This window comes from Notamacropus eugenii, chromosome 5 (assembly GCF_028372415.1).
Source record: "Notamacropus eugenii isolate mMacEug1 chromosome 5, mMacEug1.pri_v2, whole genome shotgun sequence".
NCBI classification, from domain to species: domain Eukaryota; kingdom Metazoa; phylum Chordata; class Mammalia; order Diprotodontia; family Macropodidae; genus Notamacropus; species Notamacropus eugenii.
In genome coordinates this window covers 14,076,887-14,097,043 of record NC_092876.1, presented here as the reverse complement: position 1 = coordinate 14,097,043, position 20,157 = coordinate 14,076,887, and the positions used below count along the sequence as shown (strand labels likewise).

Here is a 20,157-nt window from a genome sequence, read left to right as displayed (position 1 = left end):
CTCTGGTCAAGCTCTGTGTCCCTTCTCCCAAAGGCTGCTGTGTAAACTCTGAAGGAGGAGTAGCCCAGCTCTCATGGCTGGGTCACTAGGGAACACTGACCAGATGGGTAATGATCTCTGTGTTTGGGAGGTGAGAAATATGGGTTCAAATCCTGGCCCTGACAATAATGAACCTTTTGACCTGCTCAAGGCATTTTACCTTCTCTGCTGTCTTCAGTTTCTCTACCTCTGAAAGCCAAGTTATGGTGTGTGTGCTTCCCTCCTTGCTGTGTTATTGAGGGTAAAAATTTTAGAACTTTATTTGTGTCTTCAAAATGTGAGCAGGAGAGCCAGGAGTTTTCTGAGACTGGGGAGGTGGGGGTGGTAAGGGGAGGCAGGTACTCAAGCTGGAGGGTTCGTCCCCCTTGTGACTCCCCAGAGAGGGATCTGGGACTCATCTCTCTGGCTTGGTCTCCTTCCCAATATGGATGGTTGTAGACCTGTCACCACCATGGCCAGGGCTTAACTGAGTTCTGAGCACAAGGATCCCTGCTCAGTGAGGCAGCTGTAGCTCCTCTCATCTCTCAAGTCATCCATCTTCCTGAGTATGAACTCTGTCTGCTGCTGGGAGCCATTTCTCTCCTCTCTGAGCTCTTCATCCTTCCAGAGATGGAATCATTCACTCTCCAAGTGGCCCTGGCACCTGAAGGTCACATCTACTCCCTTGGGGATAACAGGACTCGGAATGGCTTATAGAGAGGGCCTGGGGAAGGGATTTGAGAAGGAAACAAATTGGATCCCTCTGGTCTCAGTGTTTCTTTCACCTCTGGATTCTGAAAGCCCTCCCTGAGTCACCCCATCAATTCATCACAATGTCCCCCATTTTCTCCTTTACTTATCCTTGGAGAGGCTATGAGCCAAAGGATATGAGCCGAAGATTGTCATAGAGACCTCAGACCATTCTCACAAATCTGCCCATGTCTTCACAAGAGCAAGGGTAGACTTGTGAGTGTTCATCCTTATCTGTAACTGATGCTTCCTTGGCTCCCCCTCATTTCTTCTTTGATCCTATATTCCAAGAAAATCCTACTTTTGTTGGAGCCACGAGTAAACCTACATCCTCTTCTATAATTTTGTGATATTTTCACTCTTGATAATGTTTTTTTCAGTTTTTATCTGTTTCAATTTTATTCCTTTGTGACCTTTAATTTGTGAAATAAAACAAGAATGTCCATAACACAATACAGTCAAAAAGAAGATTGCACATGAAACTCATCAGCTCTCATGGGCTGAATGCTCATCTCGCTGCAGATACTGCTTTGTCTAGTTAGCAAGTAATAAGTCTCCTGGACATCTCAAACTGCATTATTTCATTGGCTTCTCAAACTCAAAGTGACAAGCTGCTCCAACTATCAATCAAATATTTATTAAAAACATAGACATTGCCAGGAACTGGGATAGCCCCAGAGATGCAAAGACACAAAATGCAGAAGGCCATGATTCCAGTTTTGTTACATTCACTTGAGGAAAACAGTATACATAAATAAGGAATGAACATCACTGATGTGGATTGGATCAGGAGGGCTCACATCCATTTTCACAACATGTATGGGGATAAAGGTGATGTCAATTTTCCTCTCAAGCAGTAATTTCTTTAATAATGGTTGGTTGAAGAGTGGTACTGGCCCACAAAAATACCAGTAAAGAATCCAAAGAGCACTGACACCAAGAGCGGGCATACAGACTAAGACTGGGAAGTTCATGTCATCGAGGGGCGTTATAAAGGCCTTCGAATGACCAAAGATTTCAGATCTAAGCCTAGAGTTTAAAGGAACAAATACAGTTCAATGACTGGGAGTTGATGTAGTCACATCTTCAATTTAGAAAAATTAATTTGAGAACTGAATGAATGAGGGACTGGAGTGGGAGAGACTGGTGACAGGCAGAAACACCAGCAGGTGATTACAAAAATCCATGTGTGAAGTGAGCCACAGGGTAGTCACTGTGTGATTAGAGAGAAGGGGACATATACAAGAAGTGGTGTGATGTTGGAAAATATAGGACTTGACATCAGACTGGATACATGGAGTGAGTTTCAGGGATGAGTGGAGGACAGAAGTGAGGGCATGAGCCTCAGTAACTTCCTCCCTCTCCTTTCTACACTATATTTCCCCTCATTCACTCTAGGAGTAATCTACACTGGCTGAATTTTTGTCCTTGCATACAGAAGTCTCCTGACTCCATGCCTCTGAGTTGACTGTCCCCCTACCTGGAATGCTATCCTTTCCCAATCTGCCTCTTAGTTTGCCTGGTTTAAACTCAGGTCCAATCCGGTCTAGGGCAGAAGGCCTTTCGTGGTTTCCAAAACTACTACTGATATCTCCTTTTAGATTGTTACGCCCTCTTCCATTCTTCATATTTCTTAGAAGTTTCTCATCATTACAGATGGATAATTTACACCATTTTCGTTTATACAACTCCAGACTCCAATGGAAAACCCCAATAGGCATCATGACTCCTCAGAGCTGGGAAGCGGAGGAATATATGCTAGAAAACTAGAGAACTAGGGAATGAGGTGGAGGAGAGAACATGGAAGAAGACAGAAAGGGAGAGAATTCATTTGGGAAAGGCAACCTCAGTGCCCAAGCAGAGTGGCATAGAGTGTGGACCCCTCAGTTTTCTCTGCAGGGTTTGATTTCTTGTTATTCAAGGTTCTTGTGTTCATCTGAGAATAGATCACTCCCTGGGGGCCTTCAGCCATGGCGACCTGGAGAAGAAATACAATAGTGAGGGAACAGTGAGTTACTATAGAGCAGGAGTTCTTACTCTATTGCTGTGTCATGAATACTTTGACAACTTGTCTGGTAAAAGCTATGGACGCCTGTTAAGTTTCATGCCTTTAATTCCCTGAAATGAAGTCCATAAGATTATAAAGGGAATGAATGATATTGAAGTACAGTTTTTGGAACATTTAACCATTACCCCAGTAAGTAAAAGGATCCACAGTTGAGAGGATCTGCATTGAGTAACTAGAAGAATAAAAGTACATAAGCAATTAAGAAGGGGTACAACTCTGGGTGCAACTTTCTGTCATGAAAGCTTCGGCTCAAGGATAAAACACACTCCTCTAGGTGGGAACAAGATGGGCTAACTGACTCGTGGTTCTCTTGGTCTTTCTTGGGCTGCTTCTTTATCTGAAATGGGAAGGAATTTGCATCATTCCCACAACTCCCAGGACCAGGATGCCCCTCCACAGTCCTCCCCCCCGATCCATCATCATATCCCCTTCTTGCCCAGGTAACCTACATAAGGGCTCCTCTCTGGTGAACTTAGGTTGATGTGGTAGGCAAGAGAGATAAGGGCAACAAAGGAACCTGTGACAGAGAGAGAAGGAAATAGTACAAGGTGATGGAGTTCACCCTGGAAGCCTCTGTGACTATCTTTCCTCATCAGACATGTCCATGAAGAGGGTGATGCAGGGTTACATGGCAAGGAAGAAACAGGGGCTATGGGAAGAGGGACTGAGTCTCCTTACCTCCTTGGGCTCTCTCCTTGTAAAGACCCTGGTGAGAGAGATGTGAGAAAGGAAGAAGCAAGGTCAGGAAAGGTCACAAAGGAGAAAAGAGGAGTCCCAGGCTTTACCCACTTCTATTGCTTAAGAAAATAAAGTGTACAACTGTGTCTCACCCACAGGGATGGATCCTTGGCAGAGGATTTCCAGCAAGAGAAGGCAGAGGAGGAGGAGAAAGGAAGCACAACTGAGGATGATAACAAAGATTTTATAGTGCTCTGAACCTGAGGTGTGGGAGAGAGAAGAATCTTCTTAAATCACTGCCCTTAGGGGACCCTCACTTTGCCCCTGAAATTGTCCCCATATTTTCCCCTCTTATCTCTCTTCTAAGCCACCAGCATCAAGCAGTTTGGCACAAATGCTGCTCAGAGTGGGCTTATCCCTTGGAACTAGGTTGAGAAACCCAGAAATTAGGATGGAGATATATGGATCCCAGGGAAGTATGAGAGGGGGGAAGCCTCATGTCCCAGCTCACTGCCTTGGTCTCTATGGACCTGGAATTGAGGAAAATGTCAAGGTTATTATTTTCTTGTCTCATGTCTCTTGGCCAGAGCCAAGACTTTGATTTCATTTCTTAGTAGGCACCCAGGGAGGAAGTGGTCTTTGACCTCCTCCAATGGATCTGGGAGGTGTTTTCCTCTTACCTCTCACTATAAGCTGCAAAGGGTCACTGTGTTGTGTCCAGACACTTCCGTTGATGCTGAGTTGGTAGCTGCAGCTGTAATTGCCAGAGTGCTTGGGGGTAACATGACTCAGGACAAACTTGGTCAAGTAGTGAGTGTTATCCATGCTTGACAGGATTTTCTTATTTCTGTCCTTGTACAAAACAAAGCTACTACTCCATGAGGGCCCCTGACACAGGAGGGTCACATCAGCTCCTGATACCACCACAGGCCAGACTGAGAGGGATGGCTTGGGGAGTGCATCTAGAAAACCAAAGAGATGCCAGAGACCCTCAAGGGCCCTGCAAAATTATAATTGGTGTTAGGGGGTGGGGGAAACAAGACCTAGGAGGTCTCTGAATGATTCCTTAACCATTGGCTTTCACTCCCTTTGGCTCTTTGGTCATTCCTTGCCACAAATCTCGTTTCCTGGAGAGGTAGGGATGATAAACCTAACATGCTCTCTGGGCCCACCTCAAAACAGGGAGGGGTCTCTTCCTTCTATTTTTGTCCCTTGAGCTTGGAGCAGTTCCTGAGCTGGTCCATTTTTGCACCTTTGCTTTCCCCTTCCTTAGAGACCCAGAGCCCTTGTCACAACCTCTAACTCACAATGGTCAGAAGAGCCCATAGCAAGCCTTCTCTTGGATTCCTGACCTGCCAATCAAGCTTCAGTCTCAAAGCTCTACTTTATGCCGTGGGGACATGGACACATCCTCACCTGTCACCCACATCTCTAGGACATCACTGGGCTCAGATAAATGATATGGAACCATTCTCCTATGGTACACACAATGGTATTTTCCAGTATCCTGGGCCTTCACAGAGAGAAGATTAAAGTCAGCTGAGGTCCCAGCTGGGCTCTGTCTCTGCAAAGGCTGAGGAGTCCCGATCTTCAGCAGAGTGAATGTCAAGTCACTGAGGAATGTCTCAGAAGGCTGTCGGCACTGGAGAGTCACATGCATCCCAGGCTTCACTATAAGGCCTGGGAGAGCTGAGAGGGAAGGTTTGGGGAGAGATCCTGTGTGAGAAACAACAGGGAGCTCAGAGTCGACATGTGGTTCAAGTCCCTGCTCTGCCTCTGAGACCCTTTGGGATCACAGGCCATTCACTTGACCTGTCTGAGTCTCAGTTTGATATTTTGGTTATTTTTTAGCCATGTCCAACTCTTCATTAATTCATTTAAGTTTTCCTGGCAAAGATACAGGAGTGCTTTCCCATTGCATCTCCAGTCATTTTACAAAGGAGGAAATTCAGGCAAACTAGTTTTAGTGATTTTCTCACTGTCAAAGAATTGGTAAGTGTATGAGACCTGATTTGAACTCAGGAAGGTGAGTCATTCTAACTCCAACCTGAGAATTCTATTCACTGAGCCACCTAGATGCCCATGAGCCTTAGTTATTTCATCTGTAAATGAGGGATTTGACCAGAGAATCTCTCATACATTTCTAGATATAGATAGTTAGGAATCTAAGGAACATTCATATTTGAAGGAGCTCACCCAATCTATGGTCACACACATGTGATGACTAATGGGAGAAAAGATCAGGCCCCTCACTTTTCACCTGGGCTATCCTAGATCAGACCAGGGCTCATCCTAAAACCAGGGCTCATATCATGGTCCAGTAGGGAGAAGGCTCAGACTCACTTTCAGACTTGGTCAATTACTTATGTGACCCTGGACAAGTCCATTCTCTCTGGGCCTCACTTTGCTTATTGGCAAGGGGAGGGCTTAGTCTCAAGAATCTCCAAGGCCCTTTTCAGCTCTGGGTCTCTGTGAGTCTTCTCCTAACTCCCAATGTAGTCCCCATCATCATCTTTTTTCCCCAGATTCTAGATCAGAATATAAATGCCTCATGTCTTCCAAGACCCCAGGGACCTGAAGGACCCCAAGGCAGAACTGACTGTGTAGACATCAGGCCTTGACTCTGTGAGGCTCCTGGCTGAGCAGAGAGCAGAGGGGTCATTCTCAGAGTTATTCTGGGACCCAAACACACCTCTCACCTGTCACCAACAGCTCCAGGGTCTCACTGGGCTTTGATAGTCTAGAAGGTACTCTCCTTTCCTTGTAAGCACAGCTGTAGTTCCCAGTGTCCTCAGGTCTCAGAGACGAGAGAGAGAAGCTTGTCCAGAGGTCTGCTGAGATCTGCTGTTTTAAGGGCTCCTGAGTCCCAGCCTTCCCCAGAGTGAAAGTCGCCTCACCAAGGGAAGACAGCTTAATTCTTGAGCACCAGAGAGTGATGTTAGCCCCTGGGGCCACCACAAGCCCAGACTGAGTCCACAGGGTGGGCTTGGGGAGTTGTCCTGAGCAAAAAGGGGAAGGAAAGGTCAAGTTCAGATGTCATTTCTAGGTTTCCACCAGAACCACCCAACCCTATGGTGAGGTAGGAAATAGTCATCTTCCCTCTGTTCTCAATTTCTTTCCTTAACCGGGGAACACCCCAAGTGTCCTGTGGCACAAAACTAAGGCCACTGAAAACAGGAATCACTGCATCTACTCCAGTCACCCACAAACCATCTCTTCAGAATTCCCTAGATTTTATGCTGTCCCCATAGTTCTGTGGGGCCCTATGTGTGTGATGAAATCAGAATTGGGGCTTCCTATCACTAATCACCAGACACAGTCAGCTCCAGGGTCTGGCTAGGATGGGACCCACTATAGGGAGCTGTCTTCTTGTAGTAAATACAGCTGTAGCTCCCAGTGTTCTCAGCAGTTACAGACAGAAGTGAAAATACTGCCAGGGTCCCTGTAGGGCTCTGTTTCTGCAATGGTTCCAAGGTGTTTGCCTCCAGGAGTGCAAAATTGTAGTTCTGAAGGGGTGCCTGTGATGGTATTTGGCACTGGATGGTCACTCTTGTGCCTGGGGATATTGTGGAGCCAGGAAAGGCTGAAATTAAGGGTTTTGTGAGGGTTCCTGTCAAAGGAGGAAGAAAAAATTTAGGGATCTGATCTCTCCCCCGAATCCCCCCAAATCATTCCCTGAACCAGAGCTGAGAAAGGGTACGCACCCAAGAGAGCAATAGACACAGTGATGGGGTGAACAAGAGCCCGGAGTGCAATTTGACACAAACAGGGACGGCATCATAGAGCAGCAAGGGTTAGAGCTGGGCTTTAACATGTGCAGGAAAGTGGTGGATGAAGGTGGGAAGCATATTCCAGGGAGGGGGAACTGTGTGACCAAAGGTAGGGGTAGGAGAATATGATAGGAAGTGATATTGTCATCTGTCCAGGTTGATGGGAATGCTGTCAGGGCAAAAGCAAACAAGAGAAACACAACTGGACAGGTCACATGTTTCCATCTTGTGCCTTAGAGGAGACAGGAAAAGTTTATCTAGAATAAGCTTTCTCTGGTAAAGCTGTGTGCTCCTTCTCTGAAAGGCTGATGGGTGAGCTCTGAGGAAGGAGCAGCCCAGTTCTCCTGGCTAGGTACCATGGGACACTGACCAGATGGGGAACTATCCATAGGTCTGGTGGTGGGAGACATGGGATAAAATTCTGGCCTGCTGAAGTCACCTTGCCTCCTTTCCAATCCTCAGTTTCCCTACCTCGAAAATGGAATTCGTAGTGATTTCCTCCTCACAAGGTTAATGAGGGGAAAGATTTCACAACCGTATCTATGCCCCAGACTGTGGAGAGCCAGGCATTCCCAGAGCTTGAGGAAGTAAGGGTGGTAAAAGAAGGCAGGTACTCAAGCCTGAAGGTTTGTTCTGTGTGTAGGTGACTTTGCAGAGAGGGGTCTGGGCTCATATCTCACGCCTGGCCTCCTCCCCCCTAGGGATGGTTGTAGACCAGCAACCCCTCACCTGTGACTACCAGGACCAAGGCTTCACTAAACTCCGACCACAAGAGTCCTTGCCCAAAGCGGCAACTGTAGCTTTTTGCATCTCTCAAGTCATCCACCTTCCTGAGCACGAACTCTGCCTGCTGCCAGGAGGCATTTCTCTCCTCTCTGAGCTCTCCATCCTTCCAGAGCTGGAATCGGTCACTACCCAGGTGGCCTTGGCACCTGAGTGTCACATCTGCTCCTTGGTGCACCACTGGATGTGGGACAGCCCAGAGGGTGGGCCTGGGAAGGGGGTCTGAGAAGGAAACAAAATGGATTCCCAGAGATTCCTCTGGGCCCAGTGTGTTACTCTTTCAGCTTCAGAAGCCCCTCCCTGAGTCACCTTATTCATTCAATGCAATGTCCTTTGTTTCCCTTCCTCTGTAACCTAAAAGGGGATTTCTGAGATTGATGTGGTTCAAGAAGGGGAAAGAGAACAGTGGGATGTTGGGGGCAGGACTCACCTGTCTGTGCCCTTACCACCCAGTCCAGATAGAGCCCTGTAACAGAAGCTCAGGTTAGGTGCCTCCCCTCCAGTCCACACTGACCCATCCCCATCTCTCACCAAAGTCCCTGAAACTCTAATTCTTCTTTAGTCAGAATATGATGGAAGAACCCTTTGAGTAGACCTTTGACTCCTGCTCTGTCCCAAATGGTTCTATCTCCTCCTCAGAGATCCTCCCTGTCCTTCAGCCATGGGTCTTGTCAAAATATCCCTCCCTCCCCAGACCTGACCCTGGAAACTCACCAATGGAGATCAGGGATGTGACTGTGGGACCCATGCTAGGTCTTCAGCTCTCTCCTGGACAGACCACAGGGGAACTGTGCAGAAGGAGAAAGGTAGGCGAAGAAGAGGTTGGCCCAGGATGTGGTGGCCAGCCCTGCTGACTTACAACCACACAAAATCCGCCAATCGAATTTCCACTTTTATACTGATGAAGGAGTGACCATGGTGCTTCTAAGATTAGTTCTGTGGGGATCAGGGTGTGTTCAGGTAAATATAGACTGCCAAAGACCAATGACTCTGATGGGTAAATAGTATTGAAGATCACAGGACAGGGCCAGGGCCACAAAGAACTGTGCTTTTCTAGAAATTGCCAGGGCCCCCCATGAAAGTGTGACCTTGAAACAAACGAGACTGACCATAAAAGCCTACGACCATGGCCTAGGAAAATTAGGGCTCAGACCCTCATTTCGGTTGTTGTTTGAGTATACGTTCCATGTGTGTTAGTCCTTCTGGGTCAGTCTCATCTTCTGCTTGTGGTGAATAACATGAATAACAAATTGCCGTCATGTATGCAGCAATTTCAGGTTTTCACGAATCCTAGAGAGTCAACTAAAAAACTGCTCGAAATAATTAACACGTAAAACAAAGTTACAGGATATAAAATAAACTCACATAAATGAAGAGCACTTCTATATATTACCAAGAAAGCTCAGCAGGAAGAGATGGAAAGAGAAATTTCACTTACAATACATGTAGATTGTATGAAATACTTGGGATTCTATCTGCCAAAACAAACCCTGGAATTATAGTAACAAAATATTTCCCACACAAATAAAATCAGATATGAACATCTAGAAAAAATATTACTTGTTCAAGTGTAGAATGAGCTAATATCATAAAAAAGACAATTATGCCTTGCTTATTTAGTACCCCACCAATCCAATTACCAAAATATTGCTTTATAGAACTAGAAAACATAATAACAAAATTCATCTGGATGTAAAAAAGGTCAAGAGTGTTAAGAGAATTTAAAAAAACATATGAAGGAAAATGGGTTGCCGTAGCACACCAGTAATAATAATAATAATAATTTCCTTTTCCTGGCTAAGAAACAGAGGAGTGACTAAGTAGAACAGATTAGGTGCACAATTCACAGTAAAAAAATGACGGTAGCAATCTAATGCTTGAAAACCCGAAAACTCAGGTTTTAGGGACAAATATACACCATTTAACAAAAACTACTAGAAAAAGTGGAAAACAGTTGGACACAACTAGGAAGAGACCAGCATCTCACACCATATACCGACAAAACGTCAAAACGGGTACATGATCTGGGAATAAAGGGTGATGTCATAAGGAAATAAATGGAGCATGGAATAGTTTTCCTGTCAGATTTGTGGATCAAGGAAGAATTAATGACCAAATAAGAAACAAAGAGCATTAGGAGATACTAGGTGGTCAGTGGATAGAACACTGGTCTTGAAATCCAGAGGACCTGAGGTAAATATGGCCTGAGGCACTTGCTAATTGTTTGACCTTGAGTAAATCACATACCCCGTTTGCCTCATTACTTCATCTGTAAAATGAGATAGAGAAGAAAATAGCAAATCACTCCATTTTCTTTGCCAAGAAAACCCTAAATAGGTCAAGGGGAAACAGACAAAACTGAATCAGCTCATCAACAAGAATATCAAGATGTAAAATTAATAAATCGGATTATATTAAATTAAAAATATTTTACATTAAAATAAATAATGAAGTCATTATAAGAAAGAAAGCAGGGTCCTGGAGGGAGGTGATTACATTCTCTCTAATAAAGATCTCATTTCTCAACTATATAGAGAAATGAGTCAAATTTATCAGAATACTCCTCAAATGATAAATGGTCAAAGGTATGAAGAGGAAATTGCCAGAAAAAATAATCAACACCATCTATCATGATAAAAAAAAAAGAAGAAGAAGAAGAAATGCTCTGGCAAGGTCCTAAAACATTCCCAAAGAACTCATGATGTCATCCACATCCAGGGAATGGACTATGGAGTTAGAAAGCAGAATGAAATAGACTATTTTCTCTTTGCTATATTTTATTTTGTTTTTCCATTCTTTCTCCCATTCTTTTCAATTCTTCTATGTAACATGACTAATGTAAAAATGCATTTATTAATAATGTATATATACAGCCCATATAAGATTGCATGCCATCTTGGGGAGGAAAGGGGTAGGGAAGGGAAGACAATTTAAAACTAATGGAAGTGATTGTTGAAAACTGAAAACATATAAATAAATAAATTTTGGAGAAAACTGCTCTAAAACACTATTGAGAAAAGAAAAGCAAATCAAAGGAACTCTGAGGTACCACGTCACATCTATCATAACCTAAATTAAATTGCTTGCCATCTCAAGGACGGGAAAGGAGAAGGAATGAGGGACAAAATTTGGAACTCAGAATATAAAAAAAATTATTGTTAAAGATACTTTTTACATGTAATTGAAAAAAACACGCATTATTTTAAAAGTTCTGCTTTCTTGGAGATGATGTGATGGTTTAGTTGGTGATGGATGGAGAATCACATTTTTAAAAAAACAATCAATAGAAACAGTACCTTTGGTCAGCTTTCAGGATGCAAAATGCATCCAAGGAAACCCTGAGTCTTTTTGTGTATTGCCAAAAAATTCATTAGAAAGAGCTAAATACAATGTGGTTCCAATATCAAGGCAAAAACAGGAAACTTAGGAATTCAATAACAAAAACAAGTTTTTATCATGAGGTTAGTGACCCGGTATGAGATTTCACTGAAATAAGCAACTCCCAGGTGACAAAATTCCATTTATCAAGATACCTGGTCATCTCCAATGTAACTTAAAGTCTAAAAAAGTTACCTAAAAGCAATGAAAGTTTAAGTGAATCGCCTGGGGCTAGAGAACCATGATGTGCTACAGTGGGATTTGAAAAAGGATCTTGTCAGCTTCATGTTGTGGGGTCTAGTACTGCCCGATCTACAAGAAAAGAAACTGAGGGAAAGCTGTGAGCCAATGGCATTCACTAAAGGGTCCGTGGTCCCCTCTAATGAAGTTAACCTCAGTTCTGGCTCATCAACTGAGTTGCTCCCTTCCCCCAGGGCCTTATTTTTGTAATACTTGATATCCAGACAATATAAAGGAACTAAACTAAAACTCCAAAATCTAATTGGTTAATAGACCTTGCCCTTGACCCTTCAGGAGGTAATACACAAAATAGAGAATCTTGCTGTATGACAAACAAGCTAATGAACAGACTTGATAAACTTACATTGAGCTTTCAGGAGGTCCTAACAAGCTGAACAGCACGTCTGTCTCTGGGCTGATAAAGAGATGTTAAAACATCTACATATGTTGTTGGACTGGTAGAAAGGTAGGCCACAGGTCAGCAAACAGGGTCACTCATTGGCCAAATGCTCACAGTCATCTCTCCATGTTGGGCAATAGAGAGATGATGAGGGATGCAGGGACAACAAAAATAGCTAGGGGACATTCCATGTAATTGAGTCACCTTTGCCGTACTGTGTTGGTCACCCTAATAAGGCAAGAAGGGTGAAGTTTCCTATGATTAAACAAGTGAACTTACTATCTACAGTTCACAGTCATGGGGTCTAATATACAGAACTTATAATTAATACCTCTGTGAAACAATATGGAACTGATAAATACTGATTGAGATAAAATGGGGATCCAATAAAATGGGAATCCTATTAATCATCTCATACAATGTGTGCTTTCTGTCAACTACTCCATGCTGCCTAGCAGTTGTTGTTGGCTGAGACAGGCAAATAGGATAAAAAGTCAATATTGAAATTGTTTAATAATCTCATTCCTATAACAATAAAATACCAAGAATTTCTTTATAAAATGAGACAAATTATAACAGCAGTTATCAGGAGGAATAAATCACAAAGAATCTCAAGCATAATAAGGATTTTAAATATGTTCTTTAAAAGGAGGCTTCACACTGCCAGCACTAAAAGTATAAAACACAACAATACTCATCAAAATTCATTGCCCTGGGATTAGAAATATAAAAGTTGATCAATGAATACATTATATAAAAATTATACTCAATAGGAGAGTGTTTAATTAAACTACAGAGATAAAGACTACCTCTATGATGAAAATAAAGAAAGAACATTATTAGGAAAATTGGAAATTATTTTGGTAGAAATTCAGTTTTTATTAAAAGCTCACATCACATATTTGAAAAACCCTAAATGGATACCTGGAGAAATGGAGTCAACATGGCTCCCAGATGGAACTACTGAGATATCTTCCTGCTAGGTTTTTTTTTTTTCCCCTCTATGACCGATCCCCTCTGCAGACACTGTTTTCATTAAAGAGAGAATGTGGCCCATGTTAATGAATTTCCTGTTATATTTTCATTAGAAGACCATAGGTTCTGCCCTTCTAATTCTCATTCCTGCTTTAAACTTCTCAGGAACAGTGTATGATGGTTATATGTTCTCTTCATGTTCTCCAGGCTCTTCTATCTCATCAAGTGTTGGAGCTTTTTCCTTTGCTTTGCAATATTTATTTCTAAATGCCTGTACCTGATTATTTGCTAATTCTGGAGGCTCTGTTTCTTTCTGTTGTTAATAGTAATCTGTTGTTTTATCTGATTATCTACAAGGACTTTCAATTTTTCATCTTAAGATCTTATTAATTTCAGGGATTTTTCTTTCTTATTTCCCCTACTGCTCATAGTGTGATTCTTTCACTTTGATAGTGGTTACCTTGAAATCTCCAAGCCTCTCAGCCTGCTCCCATACTGAGCAATTAATGGTTCACCAGTGTGAGTTTCTGCCTTAAGTGATTTGGGTGGACAAAACTGACCTCATCTTGATACTGAGCTATTTACTTCAGCCACAGTGAAGTGCCATTCATCCTCTCTTCGCCTCCATACATACTGTTGAATTCCAGAATCTTGTGTGCTTCCTCTGTTCCTCAATTCTCTGGCATAATACCAGAAGTCAGATGGATGTAACTCCAGGTTTTCTGGAGTTGATTTATGTAATTTAGTTCTCCAAGGTTCTGGGAGGAAGTGGGTATCTGCCACTATTTAAAACCCCAGATAATATCTTGGCTCTTTCTCGCTGCTTCTCTTGCAGAGATCTTTTGCATTCTTAGAAAGTTTCATCCCAAGAAATTCAGATGTGCTGCTGACTTTGCAATCCCAGCAAACCTCTGCCCCTGAGCACAGTTTTAGTGGCCAGAGAAAATGTGCATAACCTGAGATCAGGATTTCCACAACACTGATGAAAGTAATGGGGCACATGATATTGGGAACCCTTTGGGTCAAACTCTGAATTTGGCTACGTATAACTTCACTACCTGTAGCATGGGAGGTGGTGGGGAGAGGAACTGAGTGAGCTCAGAGGAGAAGCCAATTTCTGATTTATTTAATTTTTTTTAAGTTTTAAAATTGCAAGTGTCTAAAGTCTTGCAGAGAGCAGAAGCTGTTTTGTCTTTGATTCATTATGTCTCTGTTGAAGAGGATAGGGGAACGTTAGAGAAAATGTCCAGTCCTTCATCTTGATGATCTATACTATTATATTTTGATTATTGTTCCTCTTTTCTTCCAGTCACTAAAAGTTATGGTTCATCCTGCACTTATTTAGGTAATTCAGGAAATGTTTCCTGTGAAAGAGTCCATGGTGTCGGCAGCACCTTTAGCAGTAGCAAAGAACTGAAAAGAAATTAAGCTCCTATCATTAGGGAATGGCTTAACAAATCATGGTAGAGAAAAGTAATAGCATTTTACCTTGTCATAAGAAAAAAAATGAACATAATGAATACAGAGAAGGATGGTAAGATTTACACAATCTAATTCACAGTGTCACTGAAGCTAAGGGGAAAATGTAGAAAAGGAATGCAAGTAGAAATAATCTCACAAAACTTTCAAAACGGATGAAAAACTGCCAAGATGAAGTATGGCTTGACAGAAGAGAATTAATGTTATATTCCAGTCCAAGGGCATTTATCCTTATTTTGCAAGGGAAGCCTTGAGTGTGGCACATTGCACTTTTTTTTAGACATTTTTAGTCTGATGATTCCTGTATTTTGATATTTTATTACATGAAATGACTCTCTAGAAAGGTGAATGGTAGGGAAACTGAAAGGAACTATGATGATATTGAAAATATAAGATTACAATGAAATTTGTATATTTTTACATTTTAATATTTATTTTTCACAATTACATGCAAAAGAATTTTTAAGATCCATTAATTAAATTTATGTTTTCGAAGTTATCTCTCTTCTTTTTTCCTCTGACAGAACTGAGAAGACAAACAATTTGATACAGGATTTTCATGCAAATTTCTGTTTTAGCCATATTGTGCAGAAAGATAGAGACCAAAAATTAAAAAAAGGAAAACAAAAATGAAATTTTTAAAAAAGAATTTGCTTTGATCTACATTCATATTCCATCCATTGTTGCTTTTTCTTCTCTGAAGGTGGATAGGATTTTTATCAGAAGTCCATCAGAATTTTCTTTGATCATTGAATTGCTCAGAATACCTAAGTTATTCAACAATTAATCCTTGTAAAATATTTCTGTTACTGTGCTGAGTGTTCTCCTGGTCCTATTCATGTCACTTCACATCATTTCATGTAAGTCTTTCCAGGTTTTTCTGACAGGATCCTACTCATCATTTCTTTCTTTAAAAAAAATAATTAATTAATTTTTGTATTCAACAAACACACAAGATTTTCAGTTCCAAATTTTCTCCCCATCTATCCCCTCCCCCCCCAAGATAGTGTGAATTCTGATTATCACATCTTCAATCTGCCCTCCATTCTATCACACTCCTCTCATCCTCATCCCCTGTATTTTCTGATAGGGCAAGGTAGATTTCTATACCCCATTGCTTGTATATCTTATTTCCCAGTTACATGCAAAAACAATTTTTAACATTCCTTTTTAAACCTTTGAGTTCCAGCTACTCTTTGTTAGAGGAAAAATTTGAAAGAGAAATGAGAGTTATGCAAGAAAATAATGAAAAAAATGTCAACTGCTTGATAAAGACCCATTTATTTAAGGGAGGAATGATAGAGTGCTTGTGCTCAAGTATCACCCTAAGAAGTTATCTTATTTCTTCATTTTGTATGTTCCCTGTTATGTTGTTGTAAAGGTCTTCTAACACAAGCTGCCTAAGATATTGTTTTATATGCTTGTATTCTGTTATCCCTTTTTTAATTCTTTTGATACCCATTGGCCACTGACCTATGTGATGAATAAGAAAGCTCTTAGGGTTGAATGTTATAACAATTTCAGTGGAAAGATCTTTCTCATTAATTAGCAGGTCCTTATGACCTGCTTAAATTACCTAGAATCCTAAATCACATGTGGTGGGATGAGCTTCCTGAAATGGGTGGAACAGAAAAGGTGGAACAGAACCAGCCTTTAGTTAGTGAGAGTGGTCAGGGTGGAGGAAAGAAGACGCAGGTCAACAGGCACAGCAAGACTCGTGAGTGTTTCCTTGTGAGACCACCCCTGGGAGTTGGGAGAAGGCTTAGGAATGCCTTTGTCCCCAGCAGTGCTGATGTGTATTGACTTCTTGGCTACTATGACAGATATGACTTTCTCATGTTGGAATCTGGCTTTCAGATTTGTGAATAAGTATTTTTCTTCTGCCTTCTATATAGAGAGTCTTTTATACTTTGTGATCAGAACTATGTCAGCATATTCATAGCTGTCCTCAGTGCTGTGAATATTTTCTGAGTGATACAAATTGTGAGTAGTATCCCCTTCCGACAGCCACCACCAACTCTGCCATGCCACCACTCCTCCTAGCCCCAGGACTGTGTAGCAGATCAGTCCTTCAACTCCCCTACCACCTCATCTGTATGTTTAAAGCTCCAGAAGAAGCTGGTCACTGTATCATTGACTGCTGCTGCCCTGGGGTCCAACCCTGCTCTCCTGTCTCCCAGGTGAGAGAACTTTCTCACTGACTTTGAAGCTGTCTGACTTTTGTGGGTTGAGATGTTTTGAAACCACAGTAGCTGCTTGTGATTCAGCACCCTGAGTTCTGCTCCAGTTCTGTCTGTGGTGGTGTGGCCCTCCCTGGACTGTGCTCTGCTCTGAGCTTAGTGCTATAAACACTTTCTGTAAGCTTTTGATATTGTCTTGGGTTGAAAATCTGTGTCACTCTGACGTTTTGTGGCTTCTAATGTTCTAGAACTTGTTTAGAGTTATTTTACAGATATTTTTCGGGCATTTTAAAGGGTATAAGGGGAGACCTCAAGCAGATCCCTTCATATATTCAATCATCTTGTCTCTGCCCCCAATACTAATACTTATATATGAATCAGAGAGCATAGTATCAAAAGGTAAATGAGTTATAGGAGGAAATTAACAGTACAGTAATATTACTGGGGGCTTCAGCTTTCCACTCTCAGCATTAGATACATCTAACAACAGCAACAACAAAGAAATAAGTGAAAGAGATTAACAGAATATTTTTTAAGTTAGATATGACACTTCTCTGCAAAAAAAAAAGAATGGGGATAGAAAAGAAATATATTTCATAGGGGAAGCTTTATAACTTTATATCCCTGAATGCTTACATGAATTAAATCGAGAAAAAGAAGGTGAATTAATTGGGCTTGCAACAGAAAAAGCAAGAAAAAGAACAAATTTGAAACCCTCAATTAAATACCAAATTAGAAATAAAGAGAAAAAAGGAGAGAATATTAAATTGATATTAAGAGAACTATTGAACGAACAAATAAAGTTAGGAGTTAGTTTAAAAAAAACAATGTCGTTGATAAAATTGGACTTACCTTGATTTTTTAGAAAAAGAAGAAAAATCAAATTACAGTATCAAAAATGAAAATGGTGACTTCACTATCAAGAAGAAGAAATGAAAATAATAATAATGAACAATTTTGCTCAATTTTATGCCCATAAATTTGGAGTTTTAGTGAAATGGATGAATATTTACAAAAATACAAATTGCCCAAATTAACTGAAGAGAAATTAAAATGCTTCAATAACCCCATATCAGAAAAATAAATTGAACAAGCCATCAGTGAAGTCCTTAGGAAAAAAAATTTCCTTTGCCAGATGGTTTTACAAGAAAATTCTATCAAACTTTAAAAGAATAATTAATTTCAATACTATGTAGAGTATTTGTGAAAATTAGTTGAGTCCCAAAAAATTCTCTTTGTGATACAAATACGATATTGATGCCTAAACTGAGAAGACAAAAAGAGTAAGAAAATTATAGACTAATTTTACTAATGAATATAGATGTAAAAATTTTAAATTAAATATTCTCAAACATGTTACAGCAGTTTGTCATTAGAATAATACACTATGATTAGGTAGGATTTATAATAGGAAGGCAGGGATGGTTCAATATTTAGAAAACCAGCAGAATAATCAATCATATCAACAATAAAACTAACAGAAAATATGATTATCTCAAAAGATGCAGAAGAAATTTTAGAAAAAAATGCAACACCCATTCCTATTAAAAACAGTAGGAAAAATAGGAATAAATGGAGCCATGCTTAAAATAACTACCACCTACCTAAAACCTTCAACTAGCATTTTATGTAATGCAGATAAGTTAGAATCATTTCCAGTAAGACCAAGAGTAAAAATAAGTATGTCCGTTATCTCCACTGTTATTCAATATGGTGCCAGAAATGTTACCTTTAGCAATATAAGCAGAAAAGGCAATTGAAGGAATTAGAATATGCAAAGACTAGGAGCCAAGATGTGGAGTAGAAGGACAGACCTGTAAAAGCTCTCCCCCATAGCCCATAAAACACCTTTAAAAATGACTCCAAACAAATTCTAGAGGAGTAGGGGCACAGAACGATGGAACGAGGGAGATTTCCACATCAGGACAGCCTGAGGGGCCAACAGGAAAGGTATGTCGCTCAGGGCGGAGCACAGCCCAGCCTTGGGCCATGGCATGGCATGGCAGGGACAGGACCTGAGCATGCTTCAGGACACAGAATCCCTGGCGATTCACACATTGCTCAACCCACAAACACCAAAGACAGCTTCAAAGTTAAAAAACTCTTTCACCTGGGTGAGAAGGGAACACGGTCTGGTCGGAAAGGCAGCAGCCACTACAGTGGCAGCATCCATATTTGGAGCCATCTACCTAAAGACTGTGAGGGAATTGAGCAGCAGATCTGAGTCTCAGCCCTGAGTGGCAGTCCTGGGGTGAGGAAGAGTACTGACATTGTGGAGCTGGTGGAGGCTCTGGACAAGGAATTGTACTAGATCCTGGACAGAAGAGCTTGTGGTAGCTTCAAGTCCAGAGCGCAGGGCAGGAGAGGAGTAAGCTGCCCTCTCTTGATTGTGCCACTTTGGAGAAAGTGAGAACTTACAGGTCCCTAGAGTATACCCTCCTCTTGACAAAGTACTCAAAAGTCAAGTAACTGGCTAGGAAAAAATGCCAATAAAGGGAAACAATATACTATGGAAGGTTGCTTTCTTGGTGAACAGGTATTTTCTTCCATCCTATCAGATGAGGAAGAACAATGTATACCATTAGAGGAAGACATAAAACTCAAGGCTTCTGCATCCAAAACCTCCAAAATAAATATGCAATGGTCTCAGACCATGGAAGAGCTGTAAACGGATTTTGAAAATCAAGTAAGAGAGGTGGAAGAAAAATTGAGAAGACAAATGCGAGTGATGCAAGAAAATCATGAAAAGCGAGTCAACAGCTTGCTAAAGGAGACCCAGAAATTGCTGAGGAAAATAAAACCCTTAAAAGTAGGCTAACTCAAATGGCAAAAGAAGTCCAAAAAGCCAATGAGGAGAAGAATGCTTTAAGAAGCAGAATTAGCCAAATGGAAAAGGAGGTTCAAAAGTTCATTGAAGAAAATAGTTCTTTAAAAATTAGAATAGAGCAGATGGAAGCTAATGACTGTATCAGAAAAGAAGAAATTACAAAACAAAACAAAAAGAATAAAATATATTGAAGACAATGTGAAATATCTAATTTAAAAGTCATGAGGCTACCTGAAAGCCATAATCAAAAACAGAATCTAGACATCAGCTTTCATAAAATTATCAGATTAACACAAGATCTAGCAGCTTCTACCTTAATGGATTGAAGGGCTTAGAATATGATGTTCCAGAAGTCAAAGGAATTAGGATTAAAACCAAGAATCACCTAGTCAGAAAAACTGAGCGTAATACTCCAGGGGAAAAATAGTCATTCAGTGAAATAGAGGACTTTCAAGCATTACTGATGAAAAAAGCCAGAGATGAATTTGCCTTTCAAACACAAGAGTCATGAGAAACATGAAAAGGTAAACAGGAAAGAGAAATCCTAAGGGAGTTTCTAAAGTTGAACTATTTACATTCCTACATAGAAAGATCATATTTGGAACTCTTGA

At 41.1% G+C, this 20,157-nt stretch overlaps 1 protein-coding gene across 1 annotated transcript; it reads right to left on the bottom strand.

Moving 5' to 3' along the window:
* Window positions 1-3,673: 3,673 nt before the first annotated feature.
* Window positions 3,674-8,094, bottom strand: LOC140507340 (immunoglobulin superfamily member 1-like). The gene is made up of 5 exons (XM_072615452.1): window positions 8,052-8,094; window positions 6,825-7,124; window positions 6,214-6,519; window positions 4,931-5,230; window positions 3,674-4,476 (listed from the first exon to the last, which is right to left on the bottom strand). The coding sequence occupies exons 1-5, from the start codon at window positions 8,092-8,094 to the stop codon at window positions 4,118-4,120; spliced, it is 1,308 nt and encodes a 435-aa protein (XP_072471553.1). The 3' UTR covers window positions 3,674-4,117.
* Between the last annotated feature and the right edge of the window lie 12,063 nt (window positions 8,095-20,157).